This window comes from Balaenoptera borealis (genome assembly GCF_965194805.1).
Source record: "Balaenoptera borealis genome assembly, contig: HAP1_SCAFFOLD_2042, whole genome shotgun sequence".
Lineage (NCBI taxonomy): Eukaryota > Metazoa > Chordata > Mammalia > Artiodactyla > Balaenopteridae > Balaenoptera > Balaenoptera borealis.
The window spans coordinates 1-24,062 of NW_028122224.1; the positions used below are offsets into that span (position 1 = coordinate 1).

General features: G+C 40.4%; 1 protein-coding gene across 3 annotated transcripts in view; it reads right to left on the bottom strand.

Annotated features, from left to right (window-relative positions):
• Positions 1-6: 6 nt before the first annotated feature.
• The window catches only part of ITGA6 (integrin subunit alpha 6), a 36,476-nt gene continuing 12,420 nt past the window's right edge, over positions 7-24,062 (bottom strand). For 2 of the 3 annotated variants that reach the window (XM_082409411.1, XM_082409409.1), the window contains 16 exons: positions 23,444-23,562; positions 18,235-18,333; positions 17,923-17,984; positions 13,362-13,522; positions 13,050-13,193; positions 11,426-11,541; positions 11,121-11,310; positions 10,949-11,032; positions 10,773-10,852; positions 10,544-10,621; positions 10,354-10,456; positions 8,794-8,967; positions 8,516-8,614; positions 8,305-8,415; positions 8,109-8,207; positions 7-1,567 (listed from right to left, as the gene is read on the bottom strand). In XM_082409411.1, coding sequence (XP_082265537.1) covers positions 1,385-1,567; positions 8,109-8,207; positions 8,305-8,415; positions 8,516-8,614; positions 8,794-8,967; positions 10,354-10,456; positions 10,544-10,621; positions 10,773-10,852; positions 10,949-11,032; positions 11,121-11,310; positions 11,426-11,541; positions 13,050-13,193; positions 13,362-13,522; positions 17,923-17,984; positions 18,235-18,333; positions 23,444-23,562 — 1,902 coding nt within the window. In that variant the 3' untranslated portion in view covers positions 7-1,384. The remainder of the gene's footprint in view (positions 1,568-8,108; positions 8,208-8,304; positions 8,416-8,515; positions 8,615-8,793; positions 8,968-10,353; positions 10,457-10,543; positions 10,622-10,772; positions 10,853-10,948; positions 11,033-11,120; positions 11,311-11,425; positions 11,542-13,049; positions 13,194-13,361; positions 13,523-17,922; positions 17,985-18,234; positions 18,334-23,443; positions 23,563-24,062) is intronic. The other variant, XM_082409410.1, reaches the window with a different exon arrangement.

Genomic DNA, 24,062 nt, shown 5'->3' on the forward strand with positions numbered 1-24,062 from the left:
GGTTTCTTAACTCTCAACTTACCCTCATTAGAGACTGCCAATAAGATCTGTTCTGAAAAAGATTGTTCTTGTGACCTCTTCTGGAGAGCAGCAGAAGGCCATCCTCAAATATCAAACCTTGCATTCAGTTTTTGATATCAAAATAATTTCCAGAGCATCTCCTATATTGGCTGGCTGTGCTCATCAGACAAACCTACTACCTAAAGTAAACATCAGAGGTAGGACTGGCTAACATCCCATGGGAGGATGGCTCTTGGCATAAGCAGATACCAAGCTTCAATCACACAACTGGAGGACACAGTCAAATTATCTCAGAAAATTATCTTGGCAAGAGGAAGTTACTTGGAAAAATAAAGTGAAAAAGAGATGCCCAATATTTGAAAGTGAGAATATCCTGAGCCCTTGTCCATTATACTCTTGGATCCAAGGAAAAGATAAGGATAGTTTGATCCTAGACATTGTTGGTCAGGTTTCATAATCCGTTAACCTCTAGACCAGACATGTTTGGAAACCCAGAATTTTTGGCATTTTAGAAAAGTAATACACTGCATACATAATGTCACAGTAATCAAAACATTAGTATTTCTGCAGTGAGACTAATGAGTAAAGGATAAAGACCATAAAGAGCCTCTCTTCACATCATGTCAAGTTGTGCTGCCGAATAAGTCATTAAAAACTGAGTTTTTTACAAGTTGTGATTGTTGACAAAGGTTGATAAAGGTCTGTGAACCTCCATTACTCACTGAGAATAATCCAAAATCTATAGGTCATAATCTCTGGCAACAAAAGTATACAACATCTCATACATTTTTTGTAATGTAGACTATTTACTGGTAGAAAGCAGGCAGAAGATACTACATTATATTTGCAGGACCAAATTCTAATGAAGAACATCATATTAAACACAGATCTTCCTTATGTTTGATATAGGCTATGATAACTACTTTGGGATTCATTAATTTCATGCTTTCCTATTCCTAATCTAGCTGCAACTGTAACAAACTCCAACTGCTGCCATGAATGTTTCTTTACAAAAGTTGAAATTAACCGGGATACAGATTCTGATTAATGTGATACTCAACAATTTGGCTTAGATTCAGAATTTGATCTTAGATGAAGAAAAGGTCATAGTGGTAAAATTTTTTAAATTGTTATTTGCCAAACGTGCTAAATTATATGTGAAAAACACCAAAATTTACACACTTAAGAAACTCCTTATAATGTACAAATACTATATACCTTTAAATACAAAATGTTAGACAGATATTCAGATGTTCATTGTATAATTCTCAAGTTTGCTGTATGTTGGAAAAGTTTCATAGTAAAACGTTGGGAAAAGGAAGCAATGAAAAAAATGTATATACTATCAGTGTTAATTTACTTTTTAAAAAACCTGAAATAAAGTTTGTATCACAAAACTCAAGTGCCAGATATGACTTACCTTCCACAGTAAAAATACTAATAGAGCAAGCATCAAAATCCCAGCAAGAATAGCCACTAGGATGATCCACCAAGGTACTCCTGAATACTGAGCTACAGTCTTTGAGGGAAACACGGTCACACGAACCTATGGGGCATACAAGAAAGCAATATCATTATAAACTGAGGTGAGAATTAAACCATGAGTTTATATTACTAATTCTGCTTCCAGACACATTTTGGTCAATGTAGCCTATGGACGGATGAGATGTCTTTTTGATGTGAGATCCTTTCCTTTAGTAACGGAATACTGCTTTAAGAGACATTTCTTGGAGATCTTTTCCCAGAACCTGGAAAATGCTGGATTGTGGTGGGGTTTTTTTAATAAATTTATTTATTTATTTATATTTTTGGCTGCGTTGGGTCTTCGTTGCTGCGTGTGGACTTTCTCTAGTTGCATCGAGCGGGGGCTCCTCTTCGTTTCGGTGCACGGGCTTCTCATTGTGGTGGCTTCTCTTGTTGCGGAGCACAGGCTCTAGGCATGTGGGCTTCAGTAGTTGTGGCTCATGGGCTCAGTAGTTGTGGCTTGTGGCTCTAGAGCGCAGGCTCAGTAGTTGTGGTGCACGGGCTTAGCTGCTCCGTGGCATGTGGGATCTTCCCAGACCAGGGCTCGAACCCGTGTCCCCTGCATTTGCAGGCGGATTCTTAACCACTGCTCCACCAGGGAAGTCCTGGATTGTGTTTTGACAAAGTAATTATTTCTTTGCTAACTTATGTTTTTAAAATTTTTGTAATCAACAAAAGTAGAGAAAATTGTATAATGAACCATCATTTATTCATCACCAAGTTTCAACAATTATCAATAGCGACACAACCCCAATCTTGTTACATCTATATAACCTGGTATCTTTTTGAGAATGGTCACCTCTCTTAATTAAGCATCCAACAATGGCAACAAAAGGGTCTGTTTATGCACAATAAGCCTACATTCCTCCCTCAGATTTTAAAGACATTATGAAATATAAAAATAGGGATGGAGCTATTAGATGGTATTAGAGGCATTAGATGGATACCATTCTAATTCTTCCTTAGGGTTGAAACCGAGCAGGATCCTACAGGGAGCCCCCAGCTGACAGCTACTTGGAACCACAGGACTGAGATGGTCATCTCTGAACATAGAAGATTACCTCCTCTCCAGCACGTAGCCCCTCCTCTTTTCCCTACATAATCTCTGAGCAAAACCTGGGGAGTTGGTTCTTTGGGATACGAGTCCATCTTCTCCCTAGGATTGCCAGCTTCCTCAACAAAGCTATCTTTTCTTTTACCTAACACTGCTGTCTCACAACTGGATTCTCGAGCGACAAGAAGCCAAACCTGAGTTCAGTAACAGGATAGCAAACTAAAGATCCTCATCAAGAATAAAATTTCCTGAAATGGCTTGGTGGCATTTTCTACAACAATGTGTATAGACAAACTAGACTCTGGATTCATTCAGAGGCAGCTTAGAGCTTTAAGTGGCAGCTGATGAGAAGCTTAAGTTCTAAACATTTGATAGCTGGCAAATACCAATTAAATAGAAATAGTGTTTATTTAGAAATCTAAAAAGTTGCTTATGGCAATTTGCTACAACTTGGTTACATGGGTTTAGAATTCAAGTGGATTTTTGTAACGCCAGGAGACTTTTTTTTCCCCAGGAGATGATTTTTCAAAGCACATAAAAGACCTGGTGAAAGCTACAAATATGATTTTGTAAACTATACTGATAAGAGATCTACCAGTTTGAAGTTTCTGATATTTTTGAATATAGAGAATATAAAGTGAAGGGTAAAGAAAACTTAGAGGGAACAATTTAATTTCTGAGAAATGTTTCTATTCACGTATTCTAAATTAATATTGAATTCTGGATGCTGCCTAAAAATGCTTCTATGTCTACACTGTGATTCAATACTACTATACTAGAACTCTTTCTTTAAAAATCTCTTAAAGTACTTCCCTTCTTACTTATCCTAGAAAACAGCTTCTCAACCTCCTTTGGCTTATAGAATATACTTAAAAGCAAGAACTGCTTTCCTTTAAACATTTAATAGGAAAGAATTCACTTTTAGAGTTTTTAGCATAAACACCTTTCTCAGCTACTATGTTTCCTGTTATGCTCTCAATGAGGTTTCACTCAAGCTCCCAGCCCCAGGGAGGGCCTCATGGCTCACTTCTGTTGCCTCCCTTCCCACAACAGGTGTCCTAGCTTTAAGCTAAAACAACCCTTTCTTGAGATTACTGGTTCAAGCAGAGGGGTACCCACGAAGTAGGGAAGAAAGAATGGTGAGAGACCGGTGAAGAAGTAATATAGTTGATGTGACTGCTAAGCCAGACTACTCTAAAATAAAAAGATTATTTCAATTAGCCTATGCTTTATCTCATTTAAATTTGCTTCCCTAGTATGTAGCATAGGGAAGCCACACAGTGTGTCCCTGGGGCAAGGTGATGACTTGGAAGGGCCATCCTCATGTTTAAGAATAAGCTCTGATGAAAGCGTGAAGTGGAGAGTGGAAACTGGTCCATGGCAAGGGCAAGCAGTCTTATAGTCACACCGCATACCAGAGCCTCTTAAATGGCTGATCATAGGGGGAAACCATGCCCATAAAAGGCTGCAATCCAACAGCATAAGGGCTGAACAAGGTAGTTTGTTTTGCGGGTTGGGGCTGGGGTGGTGTGTAGGGGGAACCCAGCTAAGAGCTCTAAGCCTCAGGTCTGGCTACCATTCAAACCAGATCTTGGAGGCTTTTAAAAACTAAAACAACTCACTGTGCATCAAAGACTGAGGACTGATGCTAGGGGCTGGGCCACACATTTAAAGGCCAGATGTGCTCTGCAAACCCAGTGTGTGCAAGGCCACAGTGCGGTCCAGGAAGGCGAGAGAGGCCAGTCAGCAATATTTTATTGTTTGTTTCCTTAAATTGTCAAGTGTGTGTGTGTGTGTGTGTGTGTGTGTGTGTGTGTGTGTGTGTGTGTGTGACAGTCATTCTCCAGCTGGGACTGAGAATGGGGGTTGTTGTGGAGCTGGCCTTAGAATCGGGTGAGGGGAGACCAACTGTGAGCTGCGACTCCCAGAGCTTGGGAAGCCTTGTCTCATCTTGTCACAGCAACTGTTACTGATGGACAATGACAGGTTCAGGCCAGCAGAAATTACTCCAACTCCAAAAACAAAAAAATTTTTTTTGGTTTCATTAAAATCTAGGCATTTCCATAGGGATGACCTGTGCATGTGAACCTCATCCATCATGTGCCCGTAAGGGGAAAAAGGGCTTAACTCTGCTGATGCATTAAATTCCATCACCAGTGAGCAGTGCTGAGACCACATTAGCTTGCCCCCAGCCAAACTGTTTCCCTAAATCACTCTGTAATGTAATATCCTATGCTCTTATTGAACATCAGTGTAAGAAACCACCCGATGAAGGGATTTTCCTATCTTTTACAAAACTCCCTATTAAAGACACCATCCCCTTAGTGAGTGTTCTTCTTATCAGAAATCCATCTTATAAAAGGATCCATATCTCAAGTTCTTCTCTGAATTTAGAACCAAAAAAAGAAAAGCTCCTCCCCCTGAAAAATGATGTGCCTACTTTCACCTATCACATTCTTTCTCATCTTTGGCAGCCAGGAAGCTTAGACACTCTCTTCCTACTTCCTTAGGAATGAAATGGGGGTATATAAGTACAACCCATAAGTAATCTCCTTCTTCCTTGGCTTACTTCAACAATTCTCTCCTGGTTCGCGATCTCCTAGACCCTGAAATTCTTCACAATTGATACTATCTTGTTCAACTTTGCTTCTCTAGCATTTTTGCAGGGAAGGCACACAGTGTGTCCATGGCTAACTGGATTGTTAATTGGATCAATTTAACTGATACTAAAATTTTAGTAACCATCTTAGCTGTTTCAGTTAGGTGACCAGCTCTCTCTGACTTTGTTGTAACAATATCTTGAAAGTGTTTTATTAAGAAATGAACACAAAACTCTTGAAATTAGTTGGGTTATAAGGAAACAAAGGTTTTTTTTTTTTCATCTTTTTAAAGCCAGGATTAGAGTAAAAGCAATGGGAAGATGTTTCAATATTAACACCAAAAGACAAGACTGAATTACTCAACCTCCTTTGCTTCTATCTCCAAAGAAAAATGATCTAGACACTGGAAAAGAGAGAGGAACCAAGATATAAATGAAATTGAAACCCTCAGTAAGTGAGGGAATAAAAAATGAAGGCAACCTGACACTTGAATTAAGCTTGAATCTTTAGGCCTCCCAAAACTGCACCTTAAAATCTAAAGAAACGTGTAGATATGATATCTGAGCTACTATTGTATCTCAGAAATCAGTAAATAGAAGAGGTAACAGAAGACTAGAGATGAAAAAAAAGACTCGGTTTTCAAAAGAAATGGGTTCTAGACATGAGACTAATAACCCGTTTTCAAATCTACCAATGATTAAACAAATCAAGTAGGATTACAGCAAAGATTCCAATTCCCGTTGGTAGGCATGGGCTCTCAAGCCCGAAGAACATGAAATGCCCAGGAGAACCTCATCTGCATTTGTGACCCAGCCATTAGACTGGATACAAGGGGACTTAGTTCCATTATCTTCGAGAAAACAAGAGCACCTGATGAGGACCTTTGAGCCCGAGGTCTGGTCTTAACTCCACATGCTGGTCCTGTGACCCTGAGGGAGAGACAGCCTTCCTTGGACTCAAGTTTTCTCATCTAAACTTGAGATTTGGGGACTTAATGGGGAGCAAATATCACAGAGTCAAAGAACAGGAGCCCTGAAGTCAGACAGGTACAGATTTCAATCCAGGACCCCAAATGACATCCCCTCTCTGTGCCTGCTTCCTTTTTTGTAAAGTGGGTACAATGTCTACCTTGGTATTCTTCTGCAGTCTAAATGACAGCATATCGGTAAAGCATCTAGTAGATGGTAGACATTTAATTAACGTTTTATTAACGTTAGTCCCTTCCCCCTAAGGTGTTCTTTCTCTTTGCAGCTCTAAAAACTCAGTGATTCTCAGGGTTGCTGACTAAAAGTCACAGAAAGTTATAGAAACTGCCTTCAGTCAGAGAGGGAGTTAAAGGATTCTCAGGGAGGGTGTAGTTTAGTTGACAGTCCTTATGATGCCTTATTAATAAGAAGTAGAAAGGTGGGCTGGAGTAACCTGCAAAGATAATGTAAGGCCAGGGTGAGGGTACGTCCTGGTGAGCCTGGGACAGTCCTGGCTTGCACCAGGTGCCCCAGCATCCTGCCCAGATAAACGTGACCTGGTTTGGATGGTAAATTTTAACAACTAAGGGCCACTATATCCCAGAAACCAAGGTGATCAGGGAGACTCACTGGATTTTCAGCTGGTGAAAGGACTGAAGCCAGGACACTGTCATAAGTACATCAGTAGATCAGCTTCAGGACAGTAATTCACAATCTTTCCTTCTCCATTCATTCTCTTTTGCAAAACATTCCCAACTGTAACCTGCAGGCATTTACTTTGAGAGCTTGATACAAAGCCCCTGTGGGTGCCAGACCCCCACAAGGAACCTCTGACTAGTGGTACACAAGCTCCTAGTCTTGTTCAATAGTTTTCTTAATTACCTGGAGGAAGACACAGTAGGCATGCTTCTTGGTTTTAAAAAAGATAAAGCTTGCAGGGATAGAAAGTTAACAGAGAGCAAATGACCGAGACTCAAAATTATGTTGTAAACCCAAACAACGGACCAAAAGTAAATCACATAAAATGTGAGGATACACTTAAAGGCATGCATTTAGATTTTTTAAAATTTGCTCAAGGGTGGGATATGGGAAATACAGCTTGACAGCACACTCTGATGAAAACACGTGGAAGTTTCAGCAGAACACAAACGTAAAAACGGTAGCTGCTAGAAATGCAAAGACTCCTCAGCAACCATTTAAAAACCAAATTCTCGGCTGAACTAACAGAAGCTTGGGTCGGAGACACTGGGAGGCAGGCTAGGGTAAGCTGAAGGAGGCAGACCACACACCCGCTCAGCCCTGCCTGGGGCCGGCCCAGGAAGGGCAGAGGCCTGGAACCAGTTCAGCTGCGCCAGGCAGGACGGAAAACTGAAGAGCCGGCTGCTTAGCTCTGAAGAGACCTGTCCGAGGAGGCATGACAGTTTCCTTCAATTATTTCAAAGGCTGCTACGTGGCTTATTTTGGACTTGTTCCAGGGGGCCATAACCAGAGACTGATTTTATAAGATTCAACTCTGGATTCCTATATAGAGATCGTTTCTAGTAACTGCTGCTGGCCACACACGCCACGAGCTACCCCATGATGCAGTGAGGCTACCGTCACTGGGGGCACGCGGACAACGGTGACAAGCACCAGGGGCGGTACAAGACGTGGGGTCTTTATAGACTTGGGAGGTGCACCCATTCTCTCCTTGAGCCAAGAGCTCTCAAATCTACCCCATGCACCACAGATCGAGATGACCCGGGAATGACTTCTTTCTGCAATGATTCTATTGAAACACTGCTTGGGGTGGGCGGCACCTTAAGACACCATCTGCTTTCTCCTTAAAGGGGGTAACAGTGCCGCGAGGGAAGTGAGTTCCAGAGCAGCACATCCTCAGGCCACGGGCACGGGGTGGAGGAGAGAGATCTGCTCTGAGCTGAATGAAGCCCGGGGACCCCTCACCTGAGTGCCTGCATTGGGCAGCTTAATATTCTCGGTGGCAGCAGTTACATCAATGGAAGCCCGCACGAGAATGTCCAGGTAGTTCATCTTGGAGTACTCCTGTCGGAGACAAAGTGAGTGAAAGCATTAGTGAAGAGGGAAATGTCCTGGGAGGTGGCAGACAACTTGAGGGGCACAGCCCGGCAGCGGAGCCCACCTCCAGAAACGTGCTGTTCCAGAGCCTCGAGCGCAGAACCACGGAGGCCTTGCTATCCAGCCCTCGGAGCGGGCACCCGATGTTCACACAGTTCACGTTCACGCTGCAGTTCTGGGGGGGAAAGGAAGAGCAGGAATTACAGCGCAGTGGTCTGGGGAAGGCCTTCCTGCCACCTCCTGTCAAACACTCACAGCTCTTGAAAAATACTTACGAGGGTCTGGTATTTTCTTTCGGCAAATAAAGAAAATTTTCTACCATCGTCTGTCTGTCTTTCAGCAATTTCTCGTTTCTTTCTTGAGTTGTGAGCCTCCTGAAAAGAATTATATCCAAAATAGTTCCACCTAAGGTAATTTTTTGGCACTACTGTACAAACCTCTTGAGCACTCCCTCCCAAATAATGCCAAATTCACATGATTGACAATTAATCTTCACCCATCTCCCATTACCAAAGGCGCAGAAATAATTTAAGTGTAAAATCCACCAACCTACCTTTAGTTTCAGGAAGTTTATTTCTTTTTGTGGCTGACAAGCTATCTTTTCCAATCCTTTGGATTCTACTTTCACCAAATAAAGCAACCATTTGCCATTGCTAATTTCTTTTGGCCACTGGATATTCAAGGTTGCTGTGCCGAGGTTTTTAAGAGGTTTGCCCAAGTTAATCACCTGTTAGAAAATAATACGTATTATCTCAGTGTAATTCCCTCAACATAAAATTAAGTAAGCAGTTCCTATTGCCAAGAGAAAAAAGCCAAAATATCTGGCATAATACTACAATAAAAGCACAGTTTCCAAAAATGGAGTATAGATAGGGCATTCAAAATAGAGATTTGTGCTTAAAGATTCCTGTCAATAAAAAACAGAAAGAAAAAAGAGATCAAAGAGAAATAATTGTCCATTCAATCCAGGAATAACTTTTGTTGTAACAGAATCTGCAGTGTAGATATGCCAGGCTCTCAACAGACCCAGGAAAAAGTCACATGTGTGTTTGTGTATCACACTGCCTGGCAGATGACAAAGCCTGTGTGGTGGCAGTGCGCCCAAAACCTGCTTCTGGGAAGCCCCACCTGCTGCAAAAATGAAGCTGCCCCCGTCCTTACTATGCAGGGGAGGCTTGGGATACCAACTGAGAGACCCGGAGTAGGACCCTTCTGGCAGCCAGGAACCCATGAGTCCAAGCTGGGGGCGGGTAGGGAGCAACTCCCTGCAGCAGAAATCGAAAGAGTTTGTGTGGAGGACTGCTCCGGAACCCACAGACTTCTCTTCAGCCACATCTGCCTAGGTGCCATGACCACCACCCACTACCTGTCCCATGCATGTCTGCAGAGCTAAGAGATGCTTTCAGAGGAGAATTCTGCCTCTTCACCCTGTTGCAGTCACCGGTGGGCCCATTCTTGCTATTTCAGACTTTCACCTCCACAACGGTCACTGTGTTTTTCAGGAACATGATTGGAGCCACACAGACCTAAACCTGCCTATGACTTAGGAACCACCTCCGTACCATGAGATTATGTTCATTCAACTGGACTAAGAGCCACTGTGATTGCCTACTTTGAAATGGGTCAGAGCAACCACTAGTCTTCCTTACTGGCATACGCCAAACCCACATTCACCATCACAAAACTGGGCTCGGGAAAGGTCGTGAACGTTAACCACAAGCAATAAGAGAGATGACCTTATAATAGCGAAAGAAATAAATCATAACACATTCTAAAGCCAGATAGAAATTACCTTTGAGATTTTTGTTTTATAGACAGACTCTGGAGGGGAAAAAATCGATTCTTCCTTTCTCTCTACACCACATGTACATTAAAACTCTCTAGGACCAAACTGAACTGGATTCTGAACAGAATCTTATGTTGAATGACAGTTGTGGTTCTCCATTCTGGAAAACATGACTTTTACACTAAGCCAGTATGGTGTTTAAAAGTTGGCAAACTCACTTTATCATGTTTATTTATTATTATTTATTAAAATTACATACTCAAGACCATATACAGCACATGTTAGCTTTCAGTACATAGAACAGAAGGGCCAACGGCAGCCACTTACCCTGAACTCATACTCAATTAAACTTCCCACTTCTTCTTCAGATTTCATAGCTTGCTCACCAATGACTGAACCTCCAAAATACACCTGGGAAGGTTTAGCAACTCTGTTAAATTAAAAAACACCAGTTTTAGTGAGGATTGTAAATGGTTCTTTCAAACACTGATTTGTTGTGCTCAACACAAACACTTACCCGGAGACCGATAAAAGCAGTTCAATAACCACTCTTGCTGTAGCTGTAATTGAAGCCAAATTATCTTGATTGCTTGTTCTGAAAATGAAAAGGAAACAATAGGGTTTTATTCTAACAGTCAGTTTTCTCATTAAATTACACTTCTTTTATGATTTAGATAAAGGCCAATTCATTGACTGGCTGTGTTTTCATGAAATAACTCTGAATGGAAGGTTGAAAGAACTCTTACGTTTCCAACTTCAGATTAACATCCAGATCTGTGGTGTCAAAGGTGATCTCAGTTGTACTTAAAATTAAATAAAAGGTAACCTAAAAAACAGAAATAGCTGTTAACACAGACTGAGCATATCGACACTGTAATGTTATTTAAAACATTAAAATACAGTACGTAAAGGCATCACCTACACTGGAATTTCTTTTAAAAGGATTCCCAAGCTCGCAGTCTGCTTGTGAGCCGTTCTGGTTTGCGACACAACTCAACTGTTTCTCCTGTAACAGAAGAACATACCAGATCACAACACATTCACTTGCCACACAATGTTTTTTTCCGTCCAACATGGTCTCCAGAAATACTTACAGGGAAAGCCCTCAGTTCTCTATATGCAGAATAAGTCAAGGTGTCCGGAAAAGTGGCGATGAGTTTAGCTTCATGAGCGTCATCACCATCTTTGGTGGGATTCTTTGGGTTGGAAGGGCTGTTCGTCACCGTTATTTCTAAAGCAATGTCCTTCTGATCTTTTAGAACTAGTTCTGGTACACCTTTTTGACTATTGAAAAAGAAAAGGAAAATGACAAAGTTCTCAATACATTTTCAATAACCCTTCACAAAGAGTCACTGCAAAGCCAGAGTCATTTTTGCTATTGCTGTGGAGCAATTCTTACATTGGTAAATAAGAAAATTTGTCTTGATTTCCTTCTCGGGTACAAAATTTATATTCTAGCTTAAGGTTGCTGTTACATACGTTGTCGTCTCCACATCCCTCTTTTAAGAAGTGCACCTGTAGGAAAACAAAATCGTTGTAATTGACATCACTTAGGACTCTAAATAGGTGACTGTTTCCATACAGTTCATTTCCCTGTGTGACAATTACCACAGCAGAATCCAAGCTACAAACATACTTTGCATCAAACGCCCACTCTGTCCTTTAATGAAACTGTGTTTTCAGAACACTCTGGCCAGGGCACTGAGGTGCTGTAGGGTAGTAAAGAGTAAACCTGGCTCTGCTGCTCACTCAGTTGTATGGCTTTGGGCAAGTCACTTAACCTTTCAGAGTCTAAGTTTCATCACAGGTGACATGGGATACCACCTTCCTACTATACAGGGTTACTGTAAGAATTACCAATAATAATGACAGTGCTACCTAACACATGATTACATTTTTTTTTAACATCTTTATTGGTGTATAATTGCTTTACAATGGTGTATTAGTTTCTGCTTTATAACAAAGTGAATCAGTTATACATATACATATGTTCCCTGATTACATATTTTAACTCATGTAATCCTCACAAGGGACCTATGAGACATATACTATTCAGAGCCCCACTGCACAGATGGGGAAACAGAGTTCAAGGTCAGGAAAGCAAAGGGCAGAGTCTCTTGCACTGTGCTAAGGGGTTCTCAATAATCACACTGATAAATAATTAGGAAAACGGTCTCCTTGCTTGTCATGTTTAATGTGACTATGGAGCTGGGAATATACACAAGAAATATTAATGTGACTATGACATTGAGAGTATATTGAAAAGTATACAAGGAACTATGCTTGATGACAGTAAACACTACAATGTGCAGATTTAGGCATCAGCGCCCAAGCCTAACTCACTCGTGAAAACCTTCGTCAGTGAGCCATTAGAACCAGGTGCCTCAGAGTGGACACTCCAGTATGAACTAGATTTTGACAAGTACAAAACGCCAAATCAAGATGTCACCACTCCCCAGCCTAAGCAGGCATCTCGGCCATCCTAAACCCTAGCAAACAGACCACACCTCATAAGAGGTATACAGCAAGCCATCCAATATAAATTTTTCTTCCTAAGATTACATAGGCTACATTAGGCACTAAATGACTATTTCACTGTTAATACATTTTTGCCTTGCTGAATTTTGATACTCCTTGATTTTAACGTTCAGACTAACAACAGTTTGTTCTCTACATTTTAATGTTCTCAGTGGTGAAATACAATGCATTTTTCTTCCTACAAAAAGCTACAGGAGAAACTTGATGTGAGAATAATAAGTTCTGTCAATTATAGTCTCAATAAGTTGCAGTGGGCAAAAATTATTAAGAAAAATACTATCTGGCTCCAAATTGTATCCTGTATGTTCACTGCTAATTTGGGAAACATTTTCTGCAACAAACTTTGCATATATTAAAAAGCTTATTTACTACAAAGCAATGGCCTTTAGAGCAAATCAATCACTAGTTCTATTGCCTTCAGAGATGTTTGATTTAGCGTAATAACATGGCAAACAATTGGCAAAATGAAAGTCAGAAAGACTTACATCTGTATGAACAGACTTGGGTTCGTTTGAGTTCAGAATTGGAAGAACTTCTGGAAGCGAATTCACTCGCCTCCGAGTGCTTGGCTCTTGGATCTCTACGGAAGCTGTTATGGGGATGGGACGCAGTTTATCTCTGATATTTTCCTGGAAAGTATGCAGAGATACAGTTAAGCATGATATACATGCTACTGGGGAACTCCGAAACAATGCTTTCCTTTGTACTGGAAAATGGGTTGCTAGTATAAATGTCAGAAATCTCCACATGTCACCGCGGACCCCCCTTTAAAGAACTGATCTGTCTGCAGCCCTCACCTGGAGCCAGAGGGTTTCCTCCATGCACACCTTCTGCTTCTGCCTGCTCAGAGTGAGCTCTTGTGTATACTTGGGCTCAGAACCTTGGTTTCGAAACTGAACTCTTGATGACAGCCCAGATTTTCTTCTTTCCTTTTCAGCCTCCAGTGTGCCCGCAATGGCTAGGTGAAATCAACAAAATCATGGCAACTTAAAAGTGCATTCATACACAAGGCAGCTATAAGTACGGTGAGTTCCTTTTTGATATACTTTAATCCCTCCTAGAACACTTTTTCCCACTGCCATTGTTTTCCTTCATAATTCCTGGTAATGTACATTCTGACTGAATTATGATGTTTCAAATCAAGCTGTTCTTTCCTACCCATTGCTGTGAACAATGTTTTAAAGCTACGTTTCCATTGGGCCACCTGGGGGAGCTCGAGAATAAGTCAAAACCTCAGAGCAGCAACTAAGAATCAGTTTCTGACTGTGTTTCTAGAACTCAGAGTACCTCAGACAACAGGACGGCAGCCAACACTCCCTAAGCACCTAAACTGACTCCCCCTTCAACAGTCCGATGCTTAAATTCAAAAAAGTTCTCTAGATCAGCAGCAGCAGCAGGGGCTTCTCCTGGGTTGTGTCAGGAATGCAGAGCCTTGGGCCCCAGCCAGACCTACTTAACCCGAATCTGCATTTTAACAAGATCATCAGGTGGTTCTTATACACATTAAAGTTTAAGAAGCTTTGATAAAGGATAGTCGTCTAAAAGAGAAACAATATATATATTAGAGATGGAGATGTCTTTTGACAATAGGATGAGACTTTTCACTTAAAAAAGAAAAAGAATTAAAAGGTAAAATATACTTCCTTTCAGGGGCTAGAGGGCCCGTTTGTCAGCTAATAAAACTCCGACAACCAAAGTTTCCAGTTCCAAAGCCCCAGAAGGCACATCCTGCTTGTGATTACCTACACTAACAGAGCTTGGAGACGAGCTAGGATTTGGATGATCAAAATCTCATTTCTTGACTTCAGAATGCATTCTTTGCCAGTTCGCTCTATGTAACTGCTAACTCTAACTATGTTTCTTTATTATGGGCCAATACTTAAAAGACTTACATTTATTAATCACTCACTAACCATCAGAAGAGGAAGTGAACCAGTATGTACAGGGCCAGAGCAGGTAGCCTCAAGGAAAAAAAATCTGCTCCAGAAAATACAGAAAATGAATAACCCATGTTCTAATATTCACATTAGAGTTTGGAAGAGACCTTTTTAAGAGCATCTATTTTAATTCCCTCTTCTTACAGGTGAAGAACTGGAGGCCCACAGAGCTAGGTGGCTGGCCCAGGGTCCTACAGTGAGGGATGGAGGCAACTCCTAAAGTCTCTGTCACAAACACAAAAGACGACTGCCTTACAAAGCCTCTTAGACATGCAGGTTCCCACTTCCCCTAGGCCTCTGCACAAGTCACTCTCCCCTTCTGCCGGCTGGACCACCCCCCACTTTCTGACTCCCCGTCACTGGCTGACTAACCTTCAGATCTCAGCGTGGACATCACTTCCTCTAGGAAGCCTCTCCTCGCCCCTCCTGGGGGTCCAACCGTATTCCTCTCATAACCACACTTAGCCTGCTGGGCTGTGGGCCTGACCATCTTCCCAGGCAAAGCCGTGCCAGGGACCTCCTTGGTCGGTTCACCACTGTACTCCCCAGCAACAGCACAACACCTGACATAAATATAACTGGCAGAACAGATGAACAGAAGCATACACGCCAACATACACCCAATGCACATTTGCGCACACACAATGTGACATTATCCTTACGCTGACACAATAGCTGCTCCAATATGGAAGACCAAAATTTAGAAATGACAGTTTCAATAGTAATTTCTGTGTCCATCTAAAGAATTCTTAAATGTCACGGCTGCCAAATGGAATGTGCCTCCATTTTAGGCCCTCTGTGAACCCTGACATCATGCATTTATCAGTGACCTGCTAACTTCACAATGAACCAGACGAAGGCTCACATGCTGAGTGCCCCTCACAGCAGAAGCAGGGGAGGGTGTGGGTGCATTAAAACCGTTTATCTACCAAACCCACTCTAACCTTTTCTGACCCTCCACACAGTTCACATCATCTTAAAATCCTTGCCGGCCACTTTTGCTGACCTTCTGAGGGGCAAGCCAAGTAGAATAGTCATTAAGGCTCAATTATAAATATCTGTACGTATGGAACACCACATCTGAGGACTGCTGAGTTAAAACAGTCTAGTCAGACAATAAGCTCACACTCTGACACTGGGAACAGATTTTAGATGTATTAACTTCTGCAGCTTTGTGCAAGTTCTGCTTTATTTGATTCAGAATTTCCCAATACCGTGGAAGCAAAGGCAATGAAAACAGGTTTTCTCTCAATGTCTTCAGAAAAAAAAGTTCTATCTATAGTAGGCCATCCATAAACACTTGCTTAATGGAGTACTTATATAATATAAAATTAATTTACATGGCATCAAGCACAGCATTAAAGCTAGTAGAGGGCTTCCCTGGTGGCGCAGTGGTTGAGAATCTGCCTGCCAATGCAGGTCACACGGGTTCGAGCCCTGGTCTGGGAGGATCCCACATGCCGTGGAGCAACTAAGCCCGTGAGCCACAACTACTGAGCCTGCGCGTCTGGAGCCTGTGCTCCGCAACAAGAGAGGCCGCGATAGTGAGAGGCCCGCGCACTGCGATGAAGAGTGGCCCCTGCTCGCCGCAACTAGAGAAAGCCCTCGTACAGAAACAAAGACCCAACACAGCCAAAATTAAATAAATAAAAATAAAAAATAAAAAGCTAGAAGAAAGTTTGTAATTTATTTTGTATAAATGATTGATCTGGGGGAAGACAAGGAGTGTTCTGGTGAGATTTCACATCTATAGGCAAACAGAGTGGTTTGAGAACATGACCAATAGAATAAAAACGCGTCTCCGTTTCCTCTCCTTGCCCAGTCAAAGAATCACTGTTTCTCCTGGTCTCTCTAGGCTACTTCCAAACACAATGGTAAAAGGCCCGTCACCCAAGCCGGCAAGTGTAAGGCACTGTATTTGGGTAAAAACAACACAAACTATACTGAGAGGATGGCAGATTGTGAGAAATCATAAAATATGTCTGTCACTGAAAGCCACACAAAAAACTATTTTCTGTACTCAGTAAAATACCGGCTACATCAAAAGTGAAGTGAAAGGCCACAGCTCCTCCGGTGTAGGAAGTCCTAATACACGCATACTGTGCACACTGCATGCAAGGTCCACAGATCCTGTGGGGAGACCGTACAGCAGGAGGTGGCCCAGAAGAAGGGGCCTAAAACGGTCAAGGAGATGAAGAAACCACCTGAGGACAGTTTAAAATCTGGTAAGATGAAGGCCAAGTGGGCCTATGACAGTATGGATTGGGTGAAGGCAGACTTAGTTGTCAAATTCTGGGGTGTTATAAAGAGACATTTTTTAATAAAGAAAAGAAAGTAATACTTTAGATAACACGGACAAACCCTGAGAGAACTCACTCCATCTCAAGGTGGAGTAAAAACTGAAAGCCATGAGAATAGACTACCCTGTCCTTCCAGAAAGCTTCTCTTGGGGGCATTGCTGCACTAGGATACCAAGCTGCTGGGACCACGGCCGACCCAGGAAGGAAATCACCCTCACTCTGTACTTCCTCTTTGGGGAAAAGATCTTCTTTAAATTCCTAGGCCCCCGACTTCACTCTGGCTTACTCCTGAAGAGGTACAGTTGCTACTAAAACATACCAGACAAGGCCTTGGTGATCATCACTACCGTGAGAGTATCGTTAAAAATTTGTCAAACTTGGTGGCAAAACTCCTATTCAGGTTATAAAGAAAGGAAGCGGACTAGACCTTATAAATGACAACCTGCTTTCCCCACCTTATCTCATTTGCTCTCCACCACAATCCTATGTAGTAATTCCTATCAGAAGCATTTTTTTTTTAACTGATAGGAAAATAAAAACTCAAATGTTAAGGGACTTGCTCTGTGTTGAAGGGTCAGTCAGCATCGGTGTTGGAACCAGGAGCAGAGCCCAAGTCTCTGAGTTCTCAAGGCCAGCCTTCAGGTCCCCCCAGGGCCCACCCTCAGAGACACAGCTTGGGTGTTCTGGGCCACAGATGCCTCTGGGAGGGGACCGGGCAGCAAAGAGACTATAAACTGGCAATTATTAGAGCAGGACGCGGGCTCCTGCGGTCACTCTTCTACAGCTACCACCCGCCACCTCACAAGCACAAAACCAATTTTCCACACTGCTTTTCAAAGACAGAAATGGAGGAAACGGTAGTGGAAGCAAGTGAGTACTTTTCCAAGGCATTCATTCTGTCCTACACCATCTGCTCTGGAAAACTTCAAATGGGGACCAAATGCAGTTTTCCCCTTGTGTTTCACCCTCCTGATTAAAGAGGAGACAACAGATAGACTTAGTTCTTTAAACCAGAATTTATGGACCCATTCCGGCCATTACAGTTTTATTCTTCTATTATTTATGCAACTTTCAACCTGGCAGACAGAAAAGATATAATTTTAAAAGCACCAGGTACTTACTTATTGAAGGATTGTAACCAGTGGGTTTGGCAGTATATTCAAAACAGGCCTTAACCTTCAGGCTGTATAAAATCAAACACATATTTCTTAAGAGATGCATTATTGCCCTAGAAAAAAATCCCAACACGTTCCCCAACCCTGAAATCCCCCCAGTGAGGACTGATGAGTAAAATGTTATATATTCACTTGACAGATTCCTCTTCCCTTTGCCCATTTCTCTTAAATCTTCCCTGTGGCTCCTCAGGGCAGCAGGGCCATCACCAAGCAGAGACGTGACACTGGGGGAAGAGTGGACACAGCGCAAACGCTCACCATATCCCGCTAGGCGCCCCACAGGGCATTTTCTGATGGAGATCAATTCTGTTAGGTGTAACTGTGATGGTTTGCTGAATATTAATCACAGGCCGGGATCTGAAGACAAAGGAGGGAAAAAACAAGCTCAGCCTTTTGCTACTTGGAGGTAAGATGAACTCACGCACTAGATAGGCATCCTCAGATGTGGCATCTTAAAAACCACAGGAAAAAAAATGTTCCCCAATGTGATTTCTGCTCCCACACTGCTAAAGAAAACAACTGTTAACAGAGATAATTTAAAACGTGTTTACACGGTATTTATAAAAATGTTTAAATATGATTTATTTAAATTACAGATTGTTTTTTAATGATTTTAATATTAGAGTTTTTTAAACTGAAAGAATAATATGGGCAACATGTAAAAGTTCCAGAGTTTTCAGGCAAATATGTCTCGTCCCCACCTAAACCCCTAAGGAGACTTGCATGTCCTTCCAGACATATCAGTCTGTTTCAGTTAAAAATATTATCTAAAATTAAATATAATAACATGCATCTATTTTTTAAGTGGGAGCTTTTCATGCTTATCGCTCTGCATGTTACTTTTTCTCATGCACTAACATTTCAGAGGTCTCATATCTATACACACAAACCTAGTTGTTTTTCACAGCTGGTGGTGTTGCATGTGTCAACGTAACATCATTTATTTAACCAGCCCTTAATCAGTAGACATTGATCATTTTTTTTTAGGCTTTCTGCTCTGACAAGCATCCTTGCATATACATCCATGCACATGTGTGCGTCCTAAATACATACATCTATTTATCTGTAGGATAAACTCCCAGGCAGAATTTCTGAGTCAGAGAACACATGCATTTTTAATTCTGAGTAATCTTGCCAAAAAAGGATGACACCAACATACACCTAACACCTGGGGTGCTCACTGCCAGGATTTCTACACACATGTGAATTTTAGTAATCCAGGCGAATCCTGAACTTACGGGTCCCCATCTTACAAACATCTGCCCTTCCTATCCTCCCTCGGAATCTCCCACCCCCAAGCTTAAGCCTCTGTCCACCTGCTGCCAGTACTGACTACAACTTTTCTACCCGCACAATATCTCTGTAAGCAAAACCTTGAATCCTTTATCCTTTCCCCTCTCTGCTCTGCCTAATCCAACCTCACAAGCACACAAGAAGCTGAGTCCCACAACTTTAGCCCTTCTCACCATGATGTAAAAACATCATCTTTCTCCCTTACATATTCTTCCCTACTTCCCACAGCCAAGGGGTCACCAAGGGCCTATGGCTTAACCCCTGCCCCAGAGGCAGGGAAGTACAAGCGCATGGTGGCTGGGGAGACAGTGCACCTCTCTGCTCCGTCGCCCTCCAGCACAGACTCAGAGCAGGTTCTATGGTTCCACTACCACAGGGATTCAGTCACCCTGACTTTAGTGGGTTTGTGGTAAACCCAGCCATTCTGGAGAATAGTGTTTCGACAAGAAAATGAATCCAAATTCCAAACAGCTACCTTGAACTTCTGGAATCCATCTATCAGTAGGCCACAGAGGTTTTGAGTACCCTCCTGGGGAAGCCAGGAGCCAATTAAAGGGCAAATGCTGCCTACATTTTGTGTCTTCATTTCCCTTTATCTTAACTGTTTACCTTTCTATTGTTATTTTACATTTAGACAGCTACTAATTTCTAAGATCCTAACTACAAGCATACTTCGGAGATACTACAGGTTTGGTTCCAGACCATGGCAACAAAGCAAGGATTGCAATAAAGGAGACACTTGAATTTTTTGGTTTCCAAGTGCATATAAAAGTTATGTCTACACTATACTGTAGTCTATTAAGTTGCAATGGCATGATGTCTTAAAAAAAAATGTACATGCCTTAATTAAAAAATACTTTATTAGCAGAGCAGCTCCCTCGCTGCGATCTATTGAAAGTCACCCCTCGACACAAGGGTGTGTAGAAAAAGAAAGAAAAAGAGAAAAAAAAAACCCAAAAAACTTCATTGCTAAAATAAAAAATGCTAACCAGCATCTGGGTCTTCAGGAAGTCATAGCAATAATATCAAAGATCAACCATAATGAAAATAATAATAATAATAATGAAAAAGTTTAAAATGTTCCAAGAATTACCAAAATGTGACACAGAGACATGAAGTGAACAAATGATATTAGAAAAATGGCACCTCACCACAAACCTTCAATTTGTTAAAAAAAAAAAAAAAAAAAGAGAACACAGTATCTGTGAAGCGCAATAAAGTAAAGTACGATAAAACGAAGTACACCTGTAGATATGTTCTTAAAGTTTTGAGAGCATATTTAAAAGGCAAAAATTCACAAATATTTTAAAACCAGTTGCTACAGATGCTAGAGTGTTTTACATATAATAGTATTAAGGCTTTAGTGTGGCATAAATTTCAAAAGGAAATATTTTAACACACACTTCTGCCCAAATCCTATTTTTATTTCTGTTTTTAAACACACAACATACACACACAATTTTGAGTGCACATTATATATGAATCATAAAAAATGTCTTAACACATAAAGCAAATCTTATGGCTCAGCTGTCTCATGTTTAATTAGCATTTATTTATTAAGTACCCTGAAGTACTAGTATAATTTAGTGGGGAGAAATGCCCAGGGACAGAAGTTGGGAAGATTTAGGTACCACACCCTGTTCTCACAGGATCCAGCCTTAAAAGCTCAAGCAAGTCCTGGGCCTCCATTTTCCTTGTTTGTAAAATAAGGGAGTTATCTTATTTTCTTATTATCTTATTATCAAAGGCTTTTGAAATTTACTTTCATACTATCTATGAGGAATGAAGGAACACATTTACAGGGTTCATAGTCAACCTACTTATGAGGACAGGAAAGTAAGGATATTAAAATATCAATTACATACAGAGGCAAATATTTAATTGGCTAAAGTCAGGTTACCTGCTGGGAAAGACGTCGTAACCAAATTTTGTTACAGGAATTCAAGTCTTCTTGACACCTGAGGTCTATACCTCAAACTAGAACTAAAAGTTCAAATTGCTTTTTGATGGAAACTTGCTAAAATACTTGAATGTTATGCTATACTCTTCCACCTTTTAAAAATGTTGACTATTTTAAGGTTAATACCTAACACTTATATGTACAGAGAGAAACAGGCATATAAAGGTAGTAACACACATTCATTCAGTTAACTAATTTTTTTTTTTTTTTTTTTTTACTTCTTCCTTTGGCCTAATATCCCAGATAAATTTTTCTCCACTTATTTTCACATCTGCTACTTTTGCCATCTGTAACGTCTCTTGTGGTTCTTAGTTTTCATATAAAATGGCTTTCATAGATCTTGCCATTTAACTAGAAAACTATTTTTCTAGAGTATTCTATACTACATTATATAAATGTACAGTATATTCTAGTTTTTTTAAATAGTATTCTCTTCAGAAGTGTCCTGGTGTTGTTTTCTTATCCCCAGCGGTCTTGCTTAGGATTCTATTTAGACATAGAGGCCACATCTACACTTGGCACCCTTCTGGAAGAACAAAGGGTAATGATGGTACCAAGTGTACATATGGCACAGATTTTTTTCTTTTAGGGTTTCATTGTACATCACTGCCCATTTCTTTAAAGAGATTCTTTAGATAAAAATGACTATAAAGCCAAATAGTTTAAAAAAACAAACCCAAATGGTTCACTCTCACCAATGAGCAAAGAAATGCAAATTCAATCAAAAGATGAGACCACATATCACATTGGCAAAAATTAAATAGATTCATCCTGTTCAATGTTGGTAAGGGTGTGAGAAAATGGGCCCTCTAGTAGGTTGTTATCGTGAGCATAAATTGCTACAACTTTTCTGTGGGTATATGTATTAATACAAAAATGTGCTAACCTTTATCCCAGCAATTCTATTTCTAGGAATTTTTCTTTAAAAAAATCCATTACACAGAGATACATACAATATACTATATAGCACACTGTTTATAATAGCTAAAAGTCAAAGACTGTCTAAAAATTCCATCAACTGAGGATTCATTAAATGCATATTATGGAATAATATTAAGTTGTTAGAAAGAGTAAGATTTATGTATCTGCATTAACAAGGAGAGATAACTGAAGAGATTAATTTTTAAAAACCAGAAGAGAGAACAGCAGTTATAGTATGGGCTTTTGATGATACCCTAGAACTGGAGACTCAAAACTATTAAAAGCTGTTTCGTGGAAGAAGAGAATATTGGGGAACTTGCACTTAACTGCAATTCTGTATTAACCTTTTTTTTTTTTTTTAAGAATGTGCTACTTTTTAAATAATAAAAAAATTTTTTTTAACAATTTTTCCTGGTGATTTCCAGCAGTGATGGAATTGCTGGGATAAGGGGACTCAGACACAGCTGATGGGCACATTGTTGCAGCCTGTCTGGAGGTCATTTTGGTGAACCTGAATCACAAGTCCTAAAACACACATGGCCCTTCAACTTAGCAACTCACTTTTAGGAATTTATCATAAGGAAATAATCCAGGACACAAAGAAAATTAAGGATGTTTACCACAGCTTTGTGCATCATAATACAAGCAAACAACCAAACCTGGAAAGCAACATAAATGTCCAATGACAGTATGGCAGTAAACTATGATCCGGCCATGGGATATCTCAGACAACCATTAACTTCATTTCAGAAAAGTACTCAATGACAGGGAGATAGCCCACTATGCATTATTAAACTCACTCATGGAAAAAGGCCACTATACGTTACAAACCAACAAAAGTAGGTTACGAAACAATATGTACGTTATGATCTCAATTTTGTTAAACATATGTGTATATTCACAGAAAATTAAAAACTAGAAGGATATAAACCAAAATTTTGGAGTTTCATAATGGATGGTGAAATATAGGACATTTATTTCCTTCTTTATATTCTTTATACTGTCAAATTTTGTTTCAGTTTTTATGAAAATAAAGGTTTTTGAAATATATTCAAAAGTAAAAATTTTCCACCAATTCCGACCTTTTTAAAAAAATTAGTTCAAAATTACAGCAAGACTTTACAAAGTAGGTTTTTATTACATCATTACACTACTCTGAAGAGAAAAAGAATATTAAAAATTCATACAAGCCTTTGCCTTTGAAGTATAGTCGTTACAAATTTCAATTCAAAAGGTAAAAAAATTCTAGTGTAAGCGGATTACCAAACATGCTTTAGGTCAGAGATTACACACCTGAAAATAGTTACTGAATCTGAGAGGGAACCAACAGCAACATCAGGGTAGGAATTTCTATCAAGGTCCATGTTTCCGGCAATTGAATATCCAAAAAACGGTGATTTACCCTCGAGAATCTGAAAGGAACAGGGCATCAGAATGGACACTGGGCCACCAAAATGAGCCTCTTATCCATGCTTTGAAAAAGGCACATAGTCTCTTTTGAACTGAAGATTAATAAGAGGTTACTTATAAATTACATTAAATCAAAACTAAATCATAAATAAGCACACATATGATCTAACACTTCATACATTTTATTTCATAAAAGTTATCTGATTTGTGTTGTACCTCAAAAGACAAAAGAGACAATTTTTGATGCTTGTGTACTATATTAAGTCGATCAGTGTATTTCAAACCAAACCTCTCTACCTGCCCTCCAAATGTCTTGTTTTTCTCGAAAGCAATTTTTAGTTTTTGGTATCTGAATTCTATGCAATTACAATCATCTCTTATGTTCGTCCAGTTTCATCTCTATTTAGTATGCTACTAAAAGGAATATATCACATTTCCATCTATTTATGCTGTCAGGGTAGAATAGTCTTTTCCTTTGGCTTACTTTGATTCCTAATTCACC